The sequence below is a fragment of the Mesoplodon bidens genome, assembly GCF_964165515.1.
Source record: "Mesoplodon bidens genome assembly, chromosome: 16".
Classification (NCBI taxonomy): domain Eukaryota; kingdom Metazoa; phylum Chordata; class Mammalia; order Artiodactyla; family Ziphiidae; genus Mesoplodon; species Mesoplodon bidens.
Genome location: NC_138173.1, coordinates 29,828,948 through 29,850,335, shown reverse-complemented (window position 1 = coordinate 29,850,335; position 21,388 = coordinate 29,828,948). Strand labels below are relative to the sequence as shown.

General features: G+C 37.5%; 1 protein-coding gene across 1 annotated transcript in view; it reads left to right on the top strand.

The window, feature by feature from the left end:
- Positions 1–21,388, top strand: part of CNGB3 (cyclic nucleotide gated channel subunit beta 3) — a gene marked incomplete at both ends in the record, with an annotated part of 143,751 nt that overhangs the window by 106,659 nt on the left and 15,704 nt on the right. Inside the window, 2 exon segments of the mRNA XM_081258414.1 lie at positions 6,830–6,913; positions 16,207–16,325. Of these exon segments, the coding sequence (XP_081114540.1) occupies positions 6,830–6,913; positions 16,207–16,325 (203 nt within the window).

Here is a 21,388-nt window from a genome sequence, read left to right as displayed (position 1 = left end):
TGTACCCTGCTTTACTGAAAGTCTACTGATTTAAATATTAATCTTAACTTAAAAATACCTTCACGGGCTTCCCTGGTGGCGCAGTGGTTGAGAGCCCGCCTGCCAATGCAGGGGACACGGGTTCGTGCCCCTGTCGGGGAAGATCCCACATGCCGCGGAGCAGCTGTGCCCGTGAGCCATGGCCGCTGAGCCTGAGCATCTGGAGCCTGTCTTCCGCGGTGGGAGAGGCCGCGGCAGTGAGAGGCCCGCGTACCGCAAAAAAACAAAAAAACAAACAAAAAAAAACCCTTCACAGTGACATTTAGACTTGTATTTGACCAAATATCTGAGTACCATGGCCTAGCCAAGTTGACACAAAGTTAACCAACACAGCCTCCCAAACACTGTCAAGCTGTATGGAATATAATTGTCAAAGAAACCAAGCTGTTGCTAAGCCCAACTTTTTTTTCCTTTTTTTTTTTTTGGCCGCACTCTATGACTTTTAGGATCTTAATTCCCTGACCAGGGATTGAACGCAGGGCCACGGCAGTGAAAGTGCCAAGTCCTAACCACTGGACCACCAAGGAAGTCCCCCAAATTTTAAAATTGATATTTGTATCTTCTCAAAACTAATAGCTACTATTTACTGAGTTCTCATTGTGTGCTACACTGTGTTTTCTTCTTTGTTACCTTCTCTCAATTAATTCTCACAGCAAGCCTCTGAGAAAAGGTTTATGACCACCCCCCCTTTTACAGAAAGTACAAACTACTTACCTGACTGAGGCCAAAGAGCTAGAAGCAACGGGACAGGATTTGAGCACTGATTTTTCTTATGCTACAGTCTACAGTCTTAACCACTCAATGAAGCCACCTTTCAGTTCTCCACCAGCCCTGTCTTGTTAAGTGATAAGAAGCTGAGAATTTTCCCTAGAGTCAAAAAACAATGTAAGCTCAAGGCCATCCTTTGGTGATTTTCACAGACTTAGACTTGGCATGCCAGTTAATTTCACACCAGATACCTAGATTCACACGCACTGTGCTATTCTCCTACTAAGAAAAGACCTTGAATCTCATGTGTTTTTTTTCTCCCTCAAAGCAGGTAGAAATAAAGTCACAGAATTTCACTAAAACTTTGCTTCAATCAACTATGGTTAATTAGTAAGATCTGCTGCTTCTACATGGGGTGATCAGAGTTTCTAAAGAGCTTAGAGATGAATAGTCATTTTTTTTTAATTTTTCACAAAAATAATTCTCTTCCTTTCAGATTGCATGTTTTTCCAGCCCAAGCTCAAGTATTAACCTAACAAGGAGTGATTCATTTCTATGAGGTTGGGCAATTTCCCCTCATTTCTGATGATTTATTATTTTTATATTGATTTTTAAATACGTTTTATCAAATTAAACGCTAGGGAAATCACATTTTGCCTCTATCACTAAATTACCAGAAATAGGAGAAAATTTAATACAAGTTCTGTTGCGCCACCTAGTGTCTAGAATTTAAATTGCATCCTTTAGAAACCGAAAAAGAACGCCCTGCTTAATGGAAAGGAAAGACACCAAAATGGGAATGTTGGTACCACCAATCTGTCAAGGAAAGCACAATACGCTGCTTTGGTAAAAATGGAGAACCCATCCCAAACAGGACACCTCACTGGGATCTGTGACTCATTGTCATTATATGGCAAGTAGAGCCTGGAAAGGCTGTGACTTCAGTGATAAGGAATATGTGGAGAAATAATTTTGCATGTGAGTGGCAGACTGAGCCAGGAATGAAATGGGAATGGCAAAATTATTTCTTCCTCTCACACAAGGATCCCCTGGCAGTGACATCCTAATCACATATTTCCTCCCAAGGGCCTGAAATCAGAGCATTACAGGGAGGCTTACATTTCATTTTTAACTTTATTTTTAACCCTGGTGGTAAATGTAATAAAGAATTGTGGCTAGACTTTTTAAAGTATTTTGAACAATAAACTTATAACCCAGATGAACTCCATTCAACTACACATGCTGAGCAGTTACTCTGTCCAAAGCACTAGCGGGGTACCCCAGATACTGCATGCATATAGTCCCTGCTCTCCACTGCCTCCCAGAAGTGTGGGGGAAATTCTATATAAATAAGATGACATCCTTAGCTGTTCTGTGATAATTCAGTGACTCAAAACATATAAAGTGTTTATCTCAATACCTTGGATATAGTAAGTTATATTGTTATTATTGCTACTATTACTGAGAAATAAAACTGATTCAGTCACAGGGGAGTCTTCACACAGGTAAAATCAGTGTGTAGCCATGCTTGATCATAGGAAAATGGATTAGATTCAGCCTCAGGGTTTCATCCAACTTGTGACTTCTCACTTTGACTATGTGATACTGAGGCTCCTAGAAAAATAGAATTATTGTCTAGTTCTCAGGAAAGCTTGATGGAGATGACTTTACATGTGTTTGCAAATGTTAAGTGTAAGGTTGGGTCTGATATCACTTAGAATTCAATAACTTATGACATCATAGTACCTTGCAAATTATTTAGCACATTTGACTTTAGCATGGGTAAGTGGATTCAGAATTCCTGCCCTAGACATATTACCTATCGCTTGCTTAGTGGGAATGGAGTTTAAGATGGGACAAAGCATGTCCTTTTATAATAAACAAGGCTGAGAAGAGCCCTGAAGACTGTTTATACTTGAGGGTGACTTAAAGTTACGGTGAGTTATATATTACTGATAATATCTTAAGTTATTTTTCGAAGAACTTAAGGAGGAATGAGCCTAGAAATGAAGGAGTCCTTCAGGACTGAGAAAGTAAACATCCAAAGGTAAATTTTACCAACTTTACAATTGCATTCAGAGCTTGCAAGTATTGAAAGAAGAACTTCCTGGGTATAGGAACCATCATCTAAAGTATAGGTTATGTTTTGAATAAAAATAAAATTTCTCCCAACTTCATTCAAATCTCCAAAAGCCTTATTCAAATCTATAACACAGTTTTTATACAGCACTGAATTTCCTATTGTTGAAAATGGAATAATTTCTAATAACTTCATTCTATACATCAGGCCATATTTATTTAGTGCCTGGCATGCCCCATGCCCTGGCAAGACCCTGGGCATATGGAAGCGACTAATATACAAATCTTGCCCTTGAGTTGCTCAGAATGTAGATCAAACACACACACACACACACACACACACACACAGATGAGTCTCTTCCTCTGACACCTCTTGCATGTGTGACCTTAGCGAAATAGTCAATAGACTGCCTGAGCCTCTGTTCCCTCATCTAAAAACCAAGAGTGTTAACAATATATTGACTAATGTCAAGCATCACAGAGAGGATGAAAGAATTAAACAGATGAAAATAAGAGAATAAAATGTAATACAAATGTTGTGTTAATACAATGTTAATATTGACATTTACACAGGTACTCTCACTTTACAAAAAAAAGGAACATTTATGAAACGATGACTGTGCTCTGACTTTCTGTGAATCAGAGGTTTTCTTAATTACTTCTATAAAGGACATGGAGCTGCATTATAAAGAAAAAAATGCTAGCCCTGGGATGTAATTCTTTTTTATCATATGATAATGGAGCACACTGTATCTCAAGAAAATAGTCATTTTTGGGGGGAGGGAGGAGATAATTGTTCTCAAATACATCATAAAACATAATGACTTCATAAGGCAAACTTGATTTCACTAAGCCAAAATACAGAAAGGAAGGATCTAGTCATAAATCACAGCTGTCCCAAGGCTGGTGGCACCTATCCACAAAGCAATCATTAGGGGAAAGGATCACTTAGTTGATGAAGCTTAAATTGTATTTTTTTTATTACATACAACTGCTATTTTCTGTTTACATAGCTAATACATATTCTATGCAAGTACATTGATAAAAACTCATATTTATAATGGTTTAAATGTTTTTCTCTGAGGAAATCCAAGCCATAAGCTAACAGCTCTCCATGTAAATATTTGGGCATTTCTACTGAGGAAAGTACTAATTGTTTGTCAATATATTTTAAGGCTTATATCCTAATTTGTTCCAACTCTTCCATTAATTGGGTTTCTTTAAAGTGCTTTCTGCCAGTGAGCTAACCTGAAAGATAGAAGAGAAAAGATGAAATGTGTTCCTTCTCAAAGAGGATTTTGTTCCTACAAACAATCTTGGGATGTGTGTTTTACTTTATTTTTATTAATATTAATAAAAGTTGAAGTCTCATCAATTCTTCTTGCCAGTTCTATTCTCCTTTCTCCCTCCTCAGAGGTGGCCACTAAGATGATTTTAAGGATATCCTTCCAATCCTCATTTTTATTTTACTTTTTATCTATATAAACATCAATGACAAGTAGTGTTATTTTGTACAGATTTTTTCATAGTTGGAGTCATAATGAATATATTCTATAGCTTGCTTTTGTGCAGACCACATTATTTGTTGAATTCAATCACATCTAGAGGGGGAGAGAACTGATTTATTGATTTGAACCACTTTATGGTAGTGCAACCTACAAATCTTTAATATTTTTATCTGTCCACAGATTGCTATTTTGTTGTTTCCAGTTTTTTCAGTACTGAAAATAATACTGCCACTCACATCTTTGTACATTTATGGAATTATTGCCATAGGAAAACAGCATTTAAAATCATTAGTAATTCCTATGAATACAATTTAATACAGTTGGGAATTTTCATCAAAGTTCATTGCAGCAGGAATTGTTCAAGGAATGAAAACTTTATTTTGGCCTACAAATTATAATTAAAAGTTAATGCCGAAAAAATCAAATTGTGCTCGTGAAAGTAAATGTAAGTGGGCTTTTTAAAAAAATCTTCTCTTTCTGATCATTTATAATGCTATTATTCTCCATGGATATGAATGATTGAGAGTTACCTTCATTGCAATGATATTCTAGACATGTTTAAGCTTAAGAACTTCCAAATATATTTCTAATGAATTTTCTCTAAAATATCAAGGACACTAACTATCTTTAGTGGGCAGAATCTTAAAATCAAGCCAGTTTGTGTTTTTTCCTAAGAGAGTTCTGAGTGATCAGAACACCAGTTTCTGAAATGAAATTACTGTGAATCAATGACAGCATTAAAAGAAGTAGGGCACATGAGCCATATATTTAGAGAATTTTTACTAAAAACAAAATAACAATTTTTAGAAGGCAATTAACCTTTGTCATTTGCCTTAGCAAATATGATAACCTATGAGACATGGTAGGGATAAAATAAATATAAATAACAATTATATACTTTGCACAAAACAAATACATGACAAGGAAAGAAACTGTACATTTCACTATGCCTAAAAGGACCTTTGTGCATCTTTGCAGATAAAAATCATACTTGTCTTCAAATGACTCAAATTGTGTCACCCACACGAGCACCTTCTTGATGCTTCCCCTCTCTCTCATCCCCACTCCAAGACAGAAGTAAAAGCCCCACCTCTTAAAAGTCTTATGGATACCTACCTGGGATATCTTATGATATGATTAACTCTTACCACAAATTACAGCTTTTCTGTTTACTTAAAACTTTATCCCAACTAGACTTACTTTCTGTCTTCTCTGATTGCACCAAGGGCATTCATTGTTCAAAGCCTTGCTCATAGCAGCTTTCATGAATATTTGTTGGACTGTATTAAGAAGGTATTCCTGTTGGCTTTTGCCTTTCTTTCTATCCGAGAGAAACAAAAGCTATAGTTTCTCAAATAAATTTTTAAAATTCTAACTTCAAGTTCATCTGAATGCCTCTCACCCATGGCTACTTGAAAATACTTCAATCATAAATCATTAACTCTCCTTATCAGTCAAGCAACCCCAAGGTGTAAATTTCATATGGATCTAGCTCAAGTGTTTTCTACTAAAATCATTATGGAAACCTGTGATTGCTAAAGGAATGATTAGCCAATCCACAAACTGGGGGTAGGTCCTTTGCTTTTCCGCCTCCTTCTTCTGCTACTGATTAGGATTAGTTCTCTGCAAAATAATAATTTCCCTTAAGGGACAGACAAAAGGAAAGCTGCTACATGTTAGCAGCTCTGAGAGGAAAAAATAAAAATATTTGATGAAAGCAGAAGATTCAAAATCCCTATGTAAAGTGAGATTTTTGAAGCATCTACAGATTTTTCTTTAGCCTATCATATAGATAAATTACAATTATTTAGACAGAAAACAAATATAGACACATTTTCTAACAAATCACATTTGTTTCTTACACTATTGAAGTGGATATGAACAGTCATTCGTTTAACAGATATTGTTTTTGTGTCTCTCATGTACAGTTACTCTGCCTTTAAGAAGATGACAATTAAGTTGGGGAAGAAAAACATACAAGCTTGCAAAGTTAAATAATAATATCTAACAATAGTATGAAAGATGTTATAAAAAGAAAAATATTTAGCAAAGATTTTTATCTGTCAGCATTAATATATTAATAATCAATCCTTCACTATATTACCGTAATCTTTAATACCTATTATTTACTAAGCATTATGTTAAGTTTTATATGAGTAAAATTTTACCATTATGAGACTAGTAACATTTTCACCCCCATTTAACAGGTTAAGAAAATGAGGGCATGAGATTCATAAATACATAGCAATAAGTAGTGGAAACAGGATTAAAACCTGAATATATCTCACCAGGATCTAAATTCTAGCCATCATATCATAGGTATTTTTTTTCTAAATTTTGGGTCAAGACAAGTCCATATCCACTGGCAACTAATATTTTAATGTTAACACAGACAACATCTATTACTGTTTATTTCCATTGCATTTTAAAATCAATTGGGATATTGGCCTTTTAGCTGTGTCTATGAGAATTATTTTTCTCTGTTTTTTCTTTAGGGTTGTGATACACAGATGATTTATGACATGTTGCTAAGATTGAAATCCATTGTTTATTTACCTGGTGACTTTGTCTGCAAAAAGGTGAGTTCATGCTATTTTTCTAATGCATGACTAATAAATACATCTGAGGAGTTCAGGCATAAGTCAAGAGAATAGTTTAAACAAAATTTGTCCAGGGTGAATTCCATAGTATGGAAATAATCATGATATACAATTCTGTAAAGCTATAATGTGCTCTCAGAGTTCAAAATGGAACAAGACAATATGGATTTCATTACTTATAGGATATAAGTGTTGGTGGTCTGAAAAGTTGCTTTGTGTAAATGTAAATCATCAGTTGTCACACCCCGTTAATTCCAAATACTTAAGGTGGAGGGAAAAGTTACAGAAGTGAAAGGTGGTTCTGCCCTTTTTAAGTCTTCAGCAAACTATCATTTACCTCCATTTAGCTCACCCAGTTAGTAAATAATCAATGCCATTTTTTTTATTTTACTGTGCTTTTTATGATTACAAAGTAATACATGTTCATTATTTTTAAAATGGGAAACACATAAAAGCACAAAGACAAAAACTCCAACACCCAGAAATAACCACTATTAATATAGTTCAACCTATCTTTTTATATCGATTGATGGATAGTTAGAGCTTGTTTTATAAAATTGGCACCATACCTCGCTTATGTTTGAAACTTGTTTTGTCATGTCACAATATATCATGGGAACATTTTACATATTATTAAGTAATCTACAACATCCTTTTTAAAGCTACAAAATATTCCAGTTTATGAATATACCATAATCAATTTCCAAGTGTTCTCTGCTATTACAAATAACTCTAAAATAAACAATTTTGCACATCTCTGATTACTAACTCAAAGGGGGAGAGAAGGAATGATGATCTTGGGACCTTGAGATACATCTTGAGATATTAAATCAATAGTGAAGGTAATAATCAAAAGAAAAAGTAGAGGGCTTCCCTGGTGGCGCAGTGGTTGAGAGTCCACTTGTCGATGCAGGGGACGCGGGTTCGTGCCCCGGTCCGGGAAGATTCCACATGCCGCGGAGCGGCTGGGCCCGTGAGCCATGGCCGCTGAACCTGCGCGTCCGGAGCCTGTGCTCCGCAACGGGAGTGACCACAACAGTGAGAGGCCTGTGTACTGCAAAAATAAATAAATAAATAAATAAAATTAAAAAAATAAAAAGTAGAGAAAGATGAACAGTTCAAAGAAATGAGAGATGATCCAAAACCCTGAGGAGTTCACACATGAGTGAGGGTAAGAAGTACTTATATCATTCCAAAATAATGTGTTAAGTGTGATGGTAAAAGTAAGCACAAGCTGTGGTAGGACACAGAGTAAGGACACTTCTGCATTAGGGTACTGGCAAGATTTCCTGGAGAAGATGCTGGTTAAGCTAAGTCTTGAAAAATGAATCAGAATGAACCAGGAGAAAGAAGAAGCAGGCATTCCAGATAGAGGAAAGAATTCACATGAGTCAAGGCAGAAAGGAAGGGACTCTGTCTTCAGAGGGAGTGTATGGAACTACAATAAGTCAAAAGCTAGAAAATTTTAGTATCATTTATTCAGTGAAACTCAATACATAATTTTGAAATACTATGGGCCAGGCACTGTGCTGGGTACTGGATATATTCAGCAGTGAGCATAAAAAGGTGGTTCTTGTCCTTCAAGGGCTTACAGTCTAGTTCCAGGGTATTCAGTTCACAGTGTATGTCAGAATCACATGAATTTAGAAATCTGGGCTCTATCTCCAATAACTTAATTGGTCTGGGTGAAGACCACCTATCAATATTTTTAAAGCTCCCAGATGATTATAAATTGAGCCAAATTTGAGTATCACTGGCCTGATGGAAGAGACAAACAATAAACAAAAAAAAATTAATATGTAACTCCAAAATATGCTAAGTTCTATGCAGCAAAAACAATTTGCCAGGAGAGTGTGTGGTGGCAAAGGCACTTACTTTAGATTGGGGGACTCAGACAGGGAGAGATTGTCAAGCTGTCAGGCACGATCTTTGTAAATATCTGAAGAGAAATAGTTCTCTAGTTTAAAAAAAAAAACTGGAGAGGACACTATTTTAGATGAAGACTTGGGACCATGAGGCAGGACAGAACTTGACTTATTTAAGGAATGGAAGCAAATGATCAACTAGGATAATGGTGAAAGACAAAGTCAAATAGAGTGAAGGTACCTTAAGGCGTCCAGGTAGAGATACCTAGTGCACAGGTGGAAATCAGTCTAGTCCGTGAGAGAGGACAGAACTGGAGGTAAATATTTGGAAACCGGCATATGATGGAAACTGATATCATAAGAAGCTCAAGAAAAGGTAAATAAAGAAGACCAAGGCTGTAACTTTGAAGAATACAAGTACTTATGGAAGAGGTCAATGAAGAAGAATCACAGAGGGCAACTGAGTAGGAGCTGTCAGAGGTAAAAGAGGAAAAATAGAGATTGTGATATTAATGAAACCAGGAATCTAGAATCCCACACAAATTAGTCCAGTTGAAATGTGGGCATACTGATGATATAAAATCATTTTCATTAAAATGGGAAATACAAACCACAGCTCAGTTTAAGGACCCCTTTAGGGCAGTGATGCATTTAGGATGACATGACCTTAATGCACCAAAATAGCCTTTCAATTTGTTCCAATAGCAGCAGGGACCAAAAATTGAGATAACTCATAGAAACTTTAGCATCCGGGTCCACAACCAGTGAAAATTTGCCTAACAAAATGTGAAATGCAGAGTAGATGCAGAGTTCTCATTTCTAATTTCTTCCTCACATCGCATCCATCACTCAATAATAAAAACAGATCAGTGAACACAAATTAAGGAAGGAAAAAAATAAGCAGGGGGAAGAACAGAAATGAAAAGACATGAGACTCCAAGCCACATTTCTTTGTCTCTATTTTTAAGAAGGGATTTAATTAAGAGTAGACATAGACAGAGGTGAAAAGTTGTTACTTGTCCAGATTTTATACAGCCAAATTGAGCTTTGTTTTTTATCATTTCCCCAAATCATTGTAGGAAAAGCGAAGAAAAAAAGAAAATATGTTCCATTAGCAGTTGTTTAAATAATTGAAGAAATGGCAGGGCTCAGGACTGAGTTTGCTGACCTACCTAATCCTCTGGATGGCTCCTAAATTTACCAAGTGGGTAGCTTGGACTGCTTCAAAGAGTATTTAGGAATTTTCCCAGGATTAATTTGCAAGAGTTAATTTGAGCGGCATAATGCCCCTGTCAGCCTTGGAAATAGCCTTCTACACAGGAACCCCGAAAATTTGAAGTGCTCTCACACTAAGGGTTACCCCATTGTACATGAAGCGCTTGCATTGCTACACTTTCTCCAAATTAGTACATAAACCAACCAGAAGAGCTTGGTTTGATCTTATTTTGCACATGCTGTCAGACCTTGATCTCTAAGGAATGTCTACTTCATTTGAATGCCAATTAAACTTGCAGGAAAGTCTTAAATTAGCCTAGAAATATGCAAGAAATAGTGGAAGTTTTGGTTCGTTGATTATGCCAGATCTCCTTGGAAAATTATTGAAATGACCATTAAAAAATAATTAAAAGTGCTGAACTATATTTAAGTACCCATTATGTACTACCTCCAGTCAGTTGTAATAACTGCCTTTGAAAAATCATTCCAGTTCCTTGAGAATTACTTCATGCAAAGAATTAAGGAATATGAACCTGTCCTAATCGTTACTTCTTGGAGTATCTCTTGAAAAACTAATTTTCAGATACTTTGGTTCATTTTAAAAATAATTCATAGATATTGTGTTGGTTTTAAAGAGATCAGTCATGATACTGGATTCATTAGATATGAACTGTACATATTATATAGTCAGGTGACATAGGTGTTGCTAGTTCTAATGCTATCATCTGCCAGCCTTGTAAGTTTGCCCAAGACACTTAACTTTTCAAGTCTCTACTACCAATTTTTAAATAAGAATAATGATATCTTTCCTATTTGACCTCACTGGGATTTTTGCAAGAAATAAGTAAGTTAATATCTTTGAAAATACTTTGCAGCTATAAAGTAGCATGCTCCTTTTTTTTAAATTTATTTATTTTATTTTTGGTTGTGTTGGGTCTTCGCTTCTGTGCGCGGGCTTTCTCTAGTTGCAGCGAGCAGGGTCTACTCTGCTGTGCATGGGCTTCTCATTGCAGTGGCCTCTGTTGTTATGGAGCATAGGATTTAGGTGCGTGGGCTTCAGTAGTCGTGGCTTGCGGGCTCTAGAGCGCAGGCTCAATAGTTGTGGCGCACGAGCTTAGTTGCTTCGCAGCATGTGGGATCTTCCCAGATCAAGGATCGAACCCGTGTCCCCTGCATTGGCAGGCCGATTCTTAAACACTGCACCACCAGGGAAGCCTCAAAGTAGCATGTTCTGATAAAACAAACACAGGCGTTAAAATAAGGAGCAATGTAAAATCTGATATTATGATTTTAAAAGTACTTTGCAAATGCAAGATGTATTATTAGCACTGATAATATGGAAATAACTATAACTAGATCCATCTGTATTGGAATTTTTACTAAATCTACATTTGGGAATTAATATACCTATTTATAGAAGGTATAAATACACAAGTCAGGGCTTCCCTGGTGGCACAGCTGTTGAGAGTCCGCCTGCCGATGCGGGGGACACGGGGTCGTGCCCCGGTCTGGGAAGATCCCACATGCCACGGAGCGGCTATGCCCATGAGCCATGGCCACTGAGCCTGTGCGTCTGGAGCCTGTGCTCCGCAACGGGAGAGGCCACAATAGTGAAAGGCCTGCGTACCGCAAAAAAAAAAAAAAAAGAAAGAAAAAAAGAAAAAAGAAATACACAATGCAAAATTTAAATATACTTTTTGCATTGCTTAGCTAGGTGATGTGCATTCCAGGCTTCCTTTTGCTTCTATTTACTATCATGGAGCAATGGTACTCAGCCAAATATTAGCCAGTAAACCAATCTGTGTCTTTATTTTCTTTCTGTAAAGTGGAAATTATAATACCTACTCTAGCTTCCTCATAAAAGTCATGGGGAGATAAAATGAGAATTTCAGTCTCACAGATGTTAACTAAGAGGTAGAGTCTGAAAACTTTAAACTTAACCTAACAATTATAATACGACAATAAGTAATGTCCAGGAAAATAACGCTTGGTATTAAAGAACTTCAAAACTTCCCAGAGAATAGCTGAATTATAAATTATTCATAAATGAGTGCCTATGTCATAATTCCTATGCTCAGCAGTGGAACAAAGTAGACATTGTCTCAGCCATTGCAGAGCATAAACTATAATCAACATTGTTTAATCCTAACTTAATTTTAGTGTATTCTACTCCTTTGCAAATATGGTTAACAAGAATGTTTTATGAACTCAGATAATCCAACCCCCTCCTGAACCAAATATAAGAGAATTTATTGTATTTATGCTATTTTTAATAACTCAGGGTGATCAAGACTCAACTCACTAAGACATATAGGTACTGTTATCCAAATAGTTTGCCTAGTACTATGAGAACTGCCTTATTTAAAGTTTAAAAGCTTTTCTTCACCCAAGTGCCATTTAGATCTCTTGTAAAATATATTTATGTTTTTTGGACCCTGGAGTGAGGTGTGTTCCAAGGGTCCCACAACCACCCACTAGTTTGGTGATTTGCATGACTCAACATAAAGTTATATTTATCACTTATGATTTATTAAGGCAAAGTATACAGTACAGAAACAGCAAGAAAAAGATATGCATAGGAAAAGACTGGAGAAATCAGGTGCAGATTTCCTAGATCCTACTTCTGAGAGGCTCACATGGATGCATTTTTATCTCCTACTGTGGACCATAGAGACAAGGGCAAAATAGCTCTGCCTAGGAAAGCTCATCTAAGTCTTGGAGTCCAGAGTTTTTAAATGGGGCTGATCACATAGCTACATGACCAGTCATTGTTCAGAATCCAAACTAGATACCAAGCACACACCATAAATCTTTGTGTTTACATTAAACAGTGTTGACAGCCTGGTACATCCTGCCACACTGCCTGAGGCATATAGAATAACATCATTAACCAGTGTCTATGTGAACATTCCAGGAGTTTAGTTCTCAAGGCTTTGAACAAGTGTCATTGCCCTGGCTCCAGAGTCCCCAGAGATAAACAAGAACTGAATAAAAGAACCTGCTAAAGGGAGGAACACTCCCAAACTCATTCTTTGAGGCATCACCCTGATGCCAAAACCAGACAAAGATGTCACAAAGAAAGAAAATTACAGGCCAATATCACTGATGAACATAGATGTAAAAATCCTCAACAAAATACTAGCAAACAGAATCCAACAGCACATTAAAAGGATCATACACCATGATCAAGTGGGGTTTATCTCAGGAATGCAAAGATTCTTCAAGATATGCAAATCAATCAGTGCAATACACCATACTAACAAACTGAAGGATAAAAACAATATGATCATCTCAATAGATGCAGAAAAAGCTTTTGACAAAATTCAATACCCATTTATGATAAAAACTCTCCAGAAAGTGGGCAGAGAGGGAACCTACCTCAAAATAATAAAAGCCATATATGACAAACACACAGCCAACATTATTCTCAATGGTGAAAAACTGAAAGCATTTCCTCTAAGTTCAGGAACAAGACAAGGGTGCCACTCTCACCACTCTTATTCAACATAGTTTTGGAAGTTTTAGCCACAGCAATCAGAGAAGAAAAAGAAATGAAAGGAATCCAAACTGAAAAAGAAGAAGTAAAGCTGTCACTGTTTGCAAATGACATGATACTATACATAGAGAATCCTAAAGGTGCTATCAGAAAACTACTAGAGCTCATCAATGAATTTGGTAAAGTAGCAGGATACAAAATTAATGCACAGAAATCTCTTTCATTCTTATACACTAACAATGAAAAATCAGAAAGGGAAATCAAGGACACACTCCCATTTACCATTGCAAAGAAAAGAATAAAATACCTAGGAATAAACTTACCTAAGGAGGCAAAACACCGGTTTGCAGAAAACTATAAGACACTGATGAAAGGAATCAAAGATGATACAAACAGATGGAAAGATATACCATGTTCTTGGATTGGAAGAATCAACATTGTGAAAATGACTCTACTACCCAAAGCAATCTACAGATTCAATGCAACCCCTATCACTTACCAATGGCATTTTTCATAGAACTAGAACAAAAAATTTTACAATTTGTATGGAGGCACAGAAGACCCCAAATAACCAAAGCAATTTGAGAAAGAAAAACGGAGCTGGAGGAATCAGGCTTCAGACTCTACTACAAAGCTACAGTAATCAAGACAGTATGGTACTGGCACAAAAACAGAAATACAGATCAATGGAACAGGATAGACAGCCCATAGGTAAACCCACACACTTAAGGTCACCTTATCTTTGACAAAAGAGGCAAGAATATACAATGGAGAAAAGACAGCCTCTTCAACAAGTGGAGCTGGGAAAACTGGACAGCTACACATAAAGGAATGAAATTAGAACACTTCCTAACACCGTACACAAAAATAAACTCAAAATGGATTCAAGACCTAAATGTAAGGCCAGACGCTATAAAACTCTTCAAGGAAAATATAGGCAGAACACTCTATGACATAAATCACAGCAAGATCCTTTTTGACCCACTTCCTAGGGTTAGGGAAATAAAAACAAAAATAAACAAATAGGACCTAATGAAACTTAAAAGCTTTTGCACAGCAAAGGAAACCATAAATAAGATGAAAAGACAACCCTCAGAATGGGAGAAAATATTTGCAAGCGAAGCAACTGACAAAGGATTAATCTCCAAAATATACAAGCAGCTCATGCTGTTCAATACCAAAAATCAAACAACCCAATCCAAAAATGGGCAGAAGACCTAAACAGATGTTTCTCCAAAGAAGACATACAGATTGCCAAAAAAACACATGAAAAGATGCTCAACAGCACTAATTAGTAGAGAAATGCAAATCAAAACTACAATGAGGTATCACTTCACACCCATCAGAATGGCCATCATCAAAAAATCTACAAACAATAAATGCTGGAGAGGGTTCAGAGAAAAGGGAACGCTCCTGCACTGTTGGTGGGAATGTAAATTGAAGCAGCCACTATGGAGAACAGTATGGAGGTTCCTTAAAAATCTAAAAATAGAATTACCATATGACCCAGCAATTCCACTACTGGGCATATCCCTGAGGAAACTGTAATTCAAAAAGATACATGTACCACAATGTTCATTGCAGTGCTATTTACAATTGCCAGGACATGGAAGCAACCTAAATGTCCATCGACAGATGAGTGGATAAAGAAGCTGTGGCACATATATACAATGGAATATTACTCAGCCATAAAAAGGAGCAAAATTGAGTTATTTGTAATGAGGTGGATGGACCTAGAGTCTGCCATACAGAGTGAAGTAAGTCAGAAAGAGAAAAACAAATACTGTATGCTAACGCACTTATATGGAATCTAAAAAAATGGTACTGATGAACCTAGTGGCAGGGCAGGGATAAAGACACAGATGTAGAGAACGAACTTGAGGGCACAGGGTGGGTAGGGGAAGCTGAGACAAAGTGAGAGAGTAGCATTGACATATATACACTACCAAATGTAAAATGGATGGCTAGTGAGAAGCTGCTGCATAGCACAGGGAGATCAGCTCCATGCTTTGTGAGGACCTAGAGGGGTGAGATAGGAAGGATGGGAGGGAGTCTCAAGAGGGAAGGGATATGGGGATATATGTATACTTATAGCTAATTCCCTTTGTTGTACAACAGAAAATAACACAACATTGTAAATCACTTATACTCCTATAAAGATATATATACATATAAAAAAAACCTGCTGCATTAACACTTTCTTCTCAAAATGGAACAAGAATAATAGCTTAAGGGTCTCATATGCCCTAATTACTAAAATCAGACCTCAGTACTATAGGCAGAAGAGTAAAGTTCACCTTTAGATGACTGTAATCCATGTTTGGATAAACTAAGCAACTTCTTCAAAGCATAGCATTCGTCACCAAATCTAAGGTGAATATGCTTACAATCTGTTATTTCCTCTCTCCAACCCCATTCTTAAAATAATGTGCTGACTGAAGTATCTTTGTCTGTCCAGTGATGGCACACAGTGCTCAGGTTCTAGAAGGTATCACTTTCCTTGTAATTTCCTTTCACATGTTATGTCAAACTGATGTCCATAACTACCTCAGGTCTTAAGATAATTATTCTTACACTTCTATTCCTTGCTTCCTTCATTTACATTTACTCCTCTAAAAGAGTTTATATCTTTTAATTTGGGGCATAATTGTCAAGAATAAAGTGACTACCATTTCCTCTTTATATTTGGCATATAGGGAGAAATTGGCAAGGAAATGTATATCATTAAGCAAGGAGAAGTCCAAGTTCTTGGAGGAGCTGATGACGCTCAAGTTCTGGTTACTCTGAAAGCTGGGGCAGTGTTTGGAGAAATCAGGTATCTAAAAGACACCGTGTAATATTGAAGTCTGTCATTTGTTATGAAAGAAAAGTCTTGGGTCATAAAATAAGTAAAGTTCCCACTCAAATTCACCAATGGTTTGATTGTGCTGACAGCATTGATAAAATAAGGATTTTCACATTTCTATTTATCCTTTCCCTTCCCCAAAAGACCTAGTTCATTCAGTCCTTTAGGCCCAGGACTTAGGTCAGTGCCTAGCATAAAGTAGATGCTCAATATATGTTGAATAATGAATGTGTGAATAAATGAATGGATGAATGATGAAAGAAGAGATTGGGAGAGTTAGTCATCAGATTGTTGGAGAACTTGAATGCCAGGCTAAGACAATAGTTTTGAGTAGGTGAGTGATAATGATTATCATTGTGGGACCAAATTGCCTGAGTCCAAACCCCAGTACCACCACTTACAATCTTTGCTCCTTTGTTACTTGACCCCTTTGTCCTTCATCTTAATAATTAGAAGAGCAATAGTGTATATTTTAGAGGGTTGGTAAATGAATTAATTCATGAAAAGCACTTAGAACAATGTTCAGCCTATTAGGAGCTCAATAAATACTACCTATTGTTATTATTATTTCCTATTGGTCAGGAGAAGTTTATCCTACAAATAAGTCCCCAAGAGTAAGTATAGTTGCTGTTTAGTATCTATGAGGATATTGGTTCCGGGACCCCCACAGATACCAAAATCCACCAAGGCTCAAGTCCTGTATATAAAATGGCATAGTGGGGGCTTCCCTGGCGGTGCAGTGGTTGAGAGTCCGCCTGCCGATGCAGGGGACACGGGTTCATGCCCCGGTCCGGGAAGATCCCACATGCCGCGGAGCGGCTGGGCCCGTGAGCCGTGGCCACTGAGCCTGCGCATCCGGAGCCTGTGCTCCGCAACAGGAGAGGCCACAACAGTGAGGGGCCCGTGTACTGCAAAAAAATAAAATAAATAATAATTAAAAAAAATAAAATGGCATAGTAGAGTCAGTCATCTGCATCTCTGGGTCCCTCATCCGAGGGTTCCACACACCAGGACTGAATAAACCGGATTGCACAACCCTTATGTGAATGCACAAGCCATGGATACAAAGGTCTAACACTACAGAAAGCAAATTCAAGCATTCTGTGGGCTAAACATTCCATATGTGTTATTGTATTTAAACATATTCATGTATTCATCCAATATACACTTATTTTGAGTGCCTAGTACATGCTAGACAGTCAGGTATTGCTCTAAACTCTGGGAATGTACTGTGAAAACAGTGAACAAGAGCTTACAGTCTTGTGGGAGAAAGCTAACAATAAATAAACTAGACAAGATAAATTCACATTGTGATAACTGCTATAGAGGTAAAAATTGTTAGAGACTGGGGATGCTACTTTACATATAATGGTCAGGGATACCTCTCTGGAAAGATAATATTCCAACTGAGGCTTGAGAGAGTAAATGGAGCAGCCATCCAGACATGGAGGAAGAGCCTCCCATATGATGGAATAGCAAGGGCAGAGGCCTAGAGGTAGAGCAAGCATATCTAGTTGAACGTCATAGAGGTCAGTATGGCTGGAGCTCAGCGAATAAGGGGCACTGTGGGGAAATGAGGCCAAAGAGGTGAGCAAAGACAAGACTGTACAGGCCTTTTAGGCCATGGTAAGGAATTTGTATTTTATTCTAAATACCAATGGATACCAATGGAGGATTTTAGGCAAAAGAATGGTACAATTTGAATTATGATGTTAGAAGACCACTCTAACAGCTATGTGGAAAAGAGGCAGTAAAGAAACAAGAATGAAATAGAGATCAATTAGAAGTCAGTTGCAGTTGTTCAAGTGGAAGATGATGGAGTTTTGAACTAGAATGCTGGCTCTTAGGGTAAAGACAAGAGTGCACTGTCAGGCAGTTATTAACATATCCATTTCATGATAGGAAAAATTGCAATTCCAAGGTGTCAATTATCTGGCCCAGGATAACATAGCTAGTAAGTGAAAGGGACAATATTCAAACACGAGTTTCATGCATCAAGGCCTAGTGATCTTTCCACCATACCACAGAAGAAAAGTGGTTCATCCAACCTCTGATTTCATAGCTGCTAAGAAGTTATCTTCAGAGTTCCAGAGATATGAATAATTTCAGATGACTTTATATTAGTATAATTAGGGTTTCCTTAGAATGTTGAATCATGTTAATTCTCTGTGGATAATGTGCCTTCTCTTTTTTATTTTTCCTCCTTGCTTAAAACTGGGTGGGCACTCGTGTGAGGGTCTTGCTCTGGGGCAGTGGTGGAAACACTTCTCAGAATGTCCAGATCTGTGTGTTCTTTGCCGATTTTCTATCGCTTCCTTACTAGGAGTACTTGCAAAAGTGATTTAATATTTTAGTGACTTAATAATCACTGTAATCTTCAAGGTCATAAAACAAGCAACAGTCTAATCTCAAACATTGCAGAAATTAATTAGCTGACCTCTCCCAAGGGTTGAGTACTCCCTGAAGAATAAAGCTTTATAAATACAAATATGTTAATTGCTGATATTATCATCACAGTAGGAAATATGCTAAGAATACAATCCAGGTGCTGCTGAGTTGCAATTGAAAGGAATCTTAAATTCTTGACAGCAACTTCTCAAATAAATCTCCTATTACCCACTGGGTTTCTAAGGCCAAATTGAAACCAGTAGACCAGACAAGCTCTAAATTCGCTCAGTAATCTGGCTGATTCAAGCAAAAGGGAGATTTTTGCCTTGATTCTCTTCTTGGCTGTGGTTAAGGAGAGATACGATACGTCTGCCTCTTCTCAGATACCCCCAGGCTTCACAGGCCCACAGCTGTCATATGCCCCTGGAGCTCTAGTTATTTATTCCAGCAATGGAGGCATGCCTGCCAAACATCTAGATACTGGAAAGATCTAGTAATTGTGTTTACTACTCAAAAAACCTGTGACCTTTGTTAAAATGAGCTAAATCCAGCACTATCATGTAACTTTTTAATGAAGGTTCTTTGTTCTTAGGAAAAAATAAGAAAGAAAAGAACTGAGGGCTTTCAAGGACATTATATACTAATCCAAAAGAGCAAAGCCCTGACTAAAATATAGATTTACAGCCTGTCATGGAGAAAACCCAGACCACATTTCCAATTAACATCTGAGGAGTTCAGACACCCCATTTTTAATAGAAAGACTCAGGGTCTGCCGGGGGATAGCCTTGTAGTAGTACTGACTCCACTGTTTGTTTTCCCAATTACAATTATTGCCAAGTCTTATTCACCAAATATATTTAACCACTTCCTCTCCTCCTTCTGCATCTGTTAAAATCTCACTTTTCCTGAAATGCATCTGAATTTTTACCCTTGCTAGTGCTATTATGATTTCAATAGAAATCCCTACTGGTTTCATCTCCCTTTGGAATGTCCTCCCCCTGGAAAATACCTATTCACCTTTCAAGACTTCAATTCAGATGTCACCTCTCTGAAGCCATCTCTAACCACCCCCCCAAACAACTAGTTGCTCCTTGTTCTATGCTTTCATAGTATTTCATTTGTAACTTTACTACAGGAATTACCACTAATTTATAATCAATTCATTCAAATGGATCTCCTCAACAGACTAAGCTATTAAAATGTAAGAACTAAAACTTTCCATCTTTATGTCACCAGCAGCTATATAAAAACTGTACAACGTGTTGATTTTCATTGATATTCTTCTTCCATTCAAAATAATTTGCAGGTGCTGTTCAGAAATTTCTGATTAATTAAGTAGTTAATTGTGGTTTGATTAAAAACAAAACAGAAAATTATATTCATGACCCCTTACAGTATAATGTGAAGTGCCTCAAAGAAGGTCATGCCTGGCATGGTGAACAAGAATGGTGAGCAAAAAACAATCACTTCCCTCAAGGGCCTTACAAATAAAAGACAAGGAAACAAAAAGATTCCAATACCAGGTGATAAAATGTATGGATTGCATTCAATGATGGAGTATACTCAGGATGTTATGGAGTACAAAGCCTTCACAAGGACAAATCCTTCAGATTTAGCAATTGCCTGAGGTTATTTGAGAACTGAAGGCAGACCTTTCAGTGCTTCTCAAATGACATGTGGAGAAAATAATGTGTGCAGACAATATGTGTGCACAAAGGTCAGTCCTGATAGCCTGTACAAGGGGGTATGTAAAGGAGTATTCACATAGTGCCTGTAGTGGGTTGAATGTTGGCCCCCACGAAGATATATCCATGCCCTAACCCCTGGAACCTGTGAATGTGACCTTATTTAGAAAAAAAGAAAGAAAAAGAGTCTTTGCAGATATAATTAAGCTAAGGATCTTAAGGTGAGCTCATTCTTGATTTTCTTGGATGGGCCCTAAATCCAATGACACGTGTCCTCACATGAGACAGAAGTGGAGAAGACACACAAACACAGGGAGAAGAGGGGAAGGCCGTGTGAAGACCGAGGCAGAAATTGGAGTTATGCAGCCACAACCAAGGAACTTCTGGAGCCACCAGAAGCTGAAAGAGGCAAGAAAGCATTCTCTCCTAGTCCCTGGAGGGAGCACAGCCCTGCCAACAACTTGATTTTTTTACTTCTGGCCTCCAAAACTGTGAAAGAATAAATTTCTGTTGTTGGTAGTCACTGGTTTTACAGAAATTTGTTACAGCAGCCTCAGGAAACTAATACTAAACTTTTTACATTGTTAACTTTTGAAATTTGCTGGGGAAAAAAGAAAGATCTGCTTGACACTCCTTCAGCTCACTCTACATGGCCAGTCCACCTCTAAGACCCATCAGTTTCACCTCCAAAGTGTGTCTCCAATTGTCTGCACCTTACCTCCTCCACTGACCCCACTTCCGTCCACACCACCTCCCTCTCTCACTGGACCACTGCAGGGCTGCTCCAAGTCTCCCACTCCAACCACCACACCCTCTGTAATCCAGGCCCCACTAGAAGCCAGAGGGATCCTTCACAAACAGGTATGATCATGTCATTGCCCTCCTGCTTAAAACCACTCAGTGCTTTCACATGTTCTTTTTTATCTAAAAGTCCTTGCCTGACCTACAAGATCCTTCAGA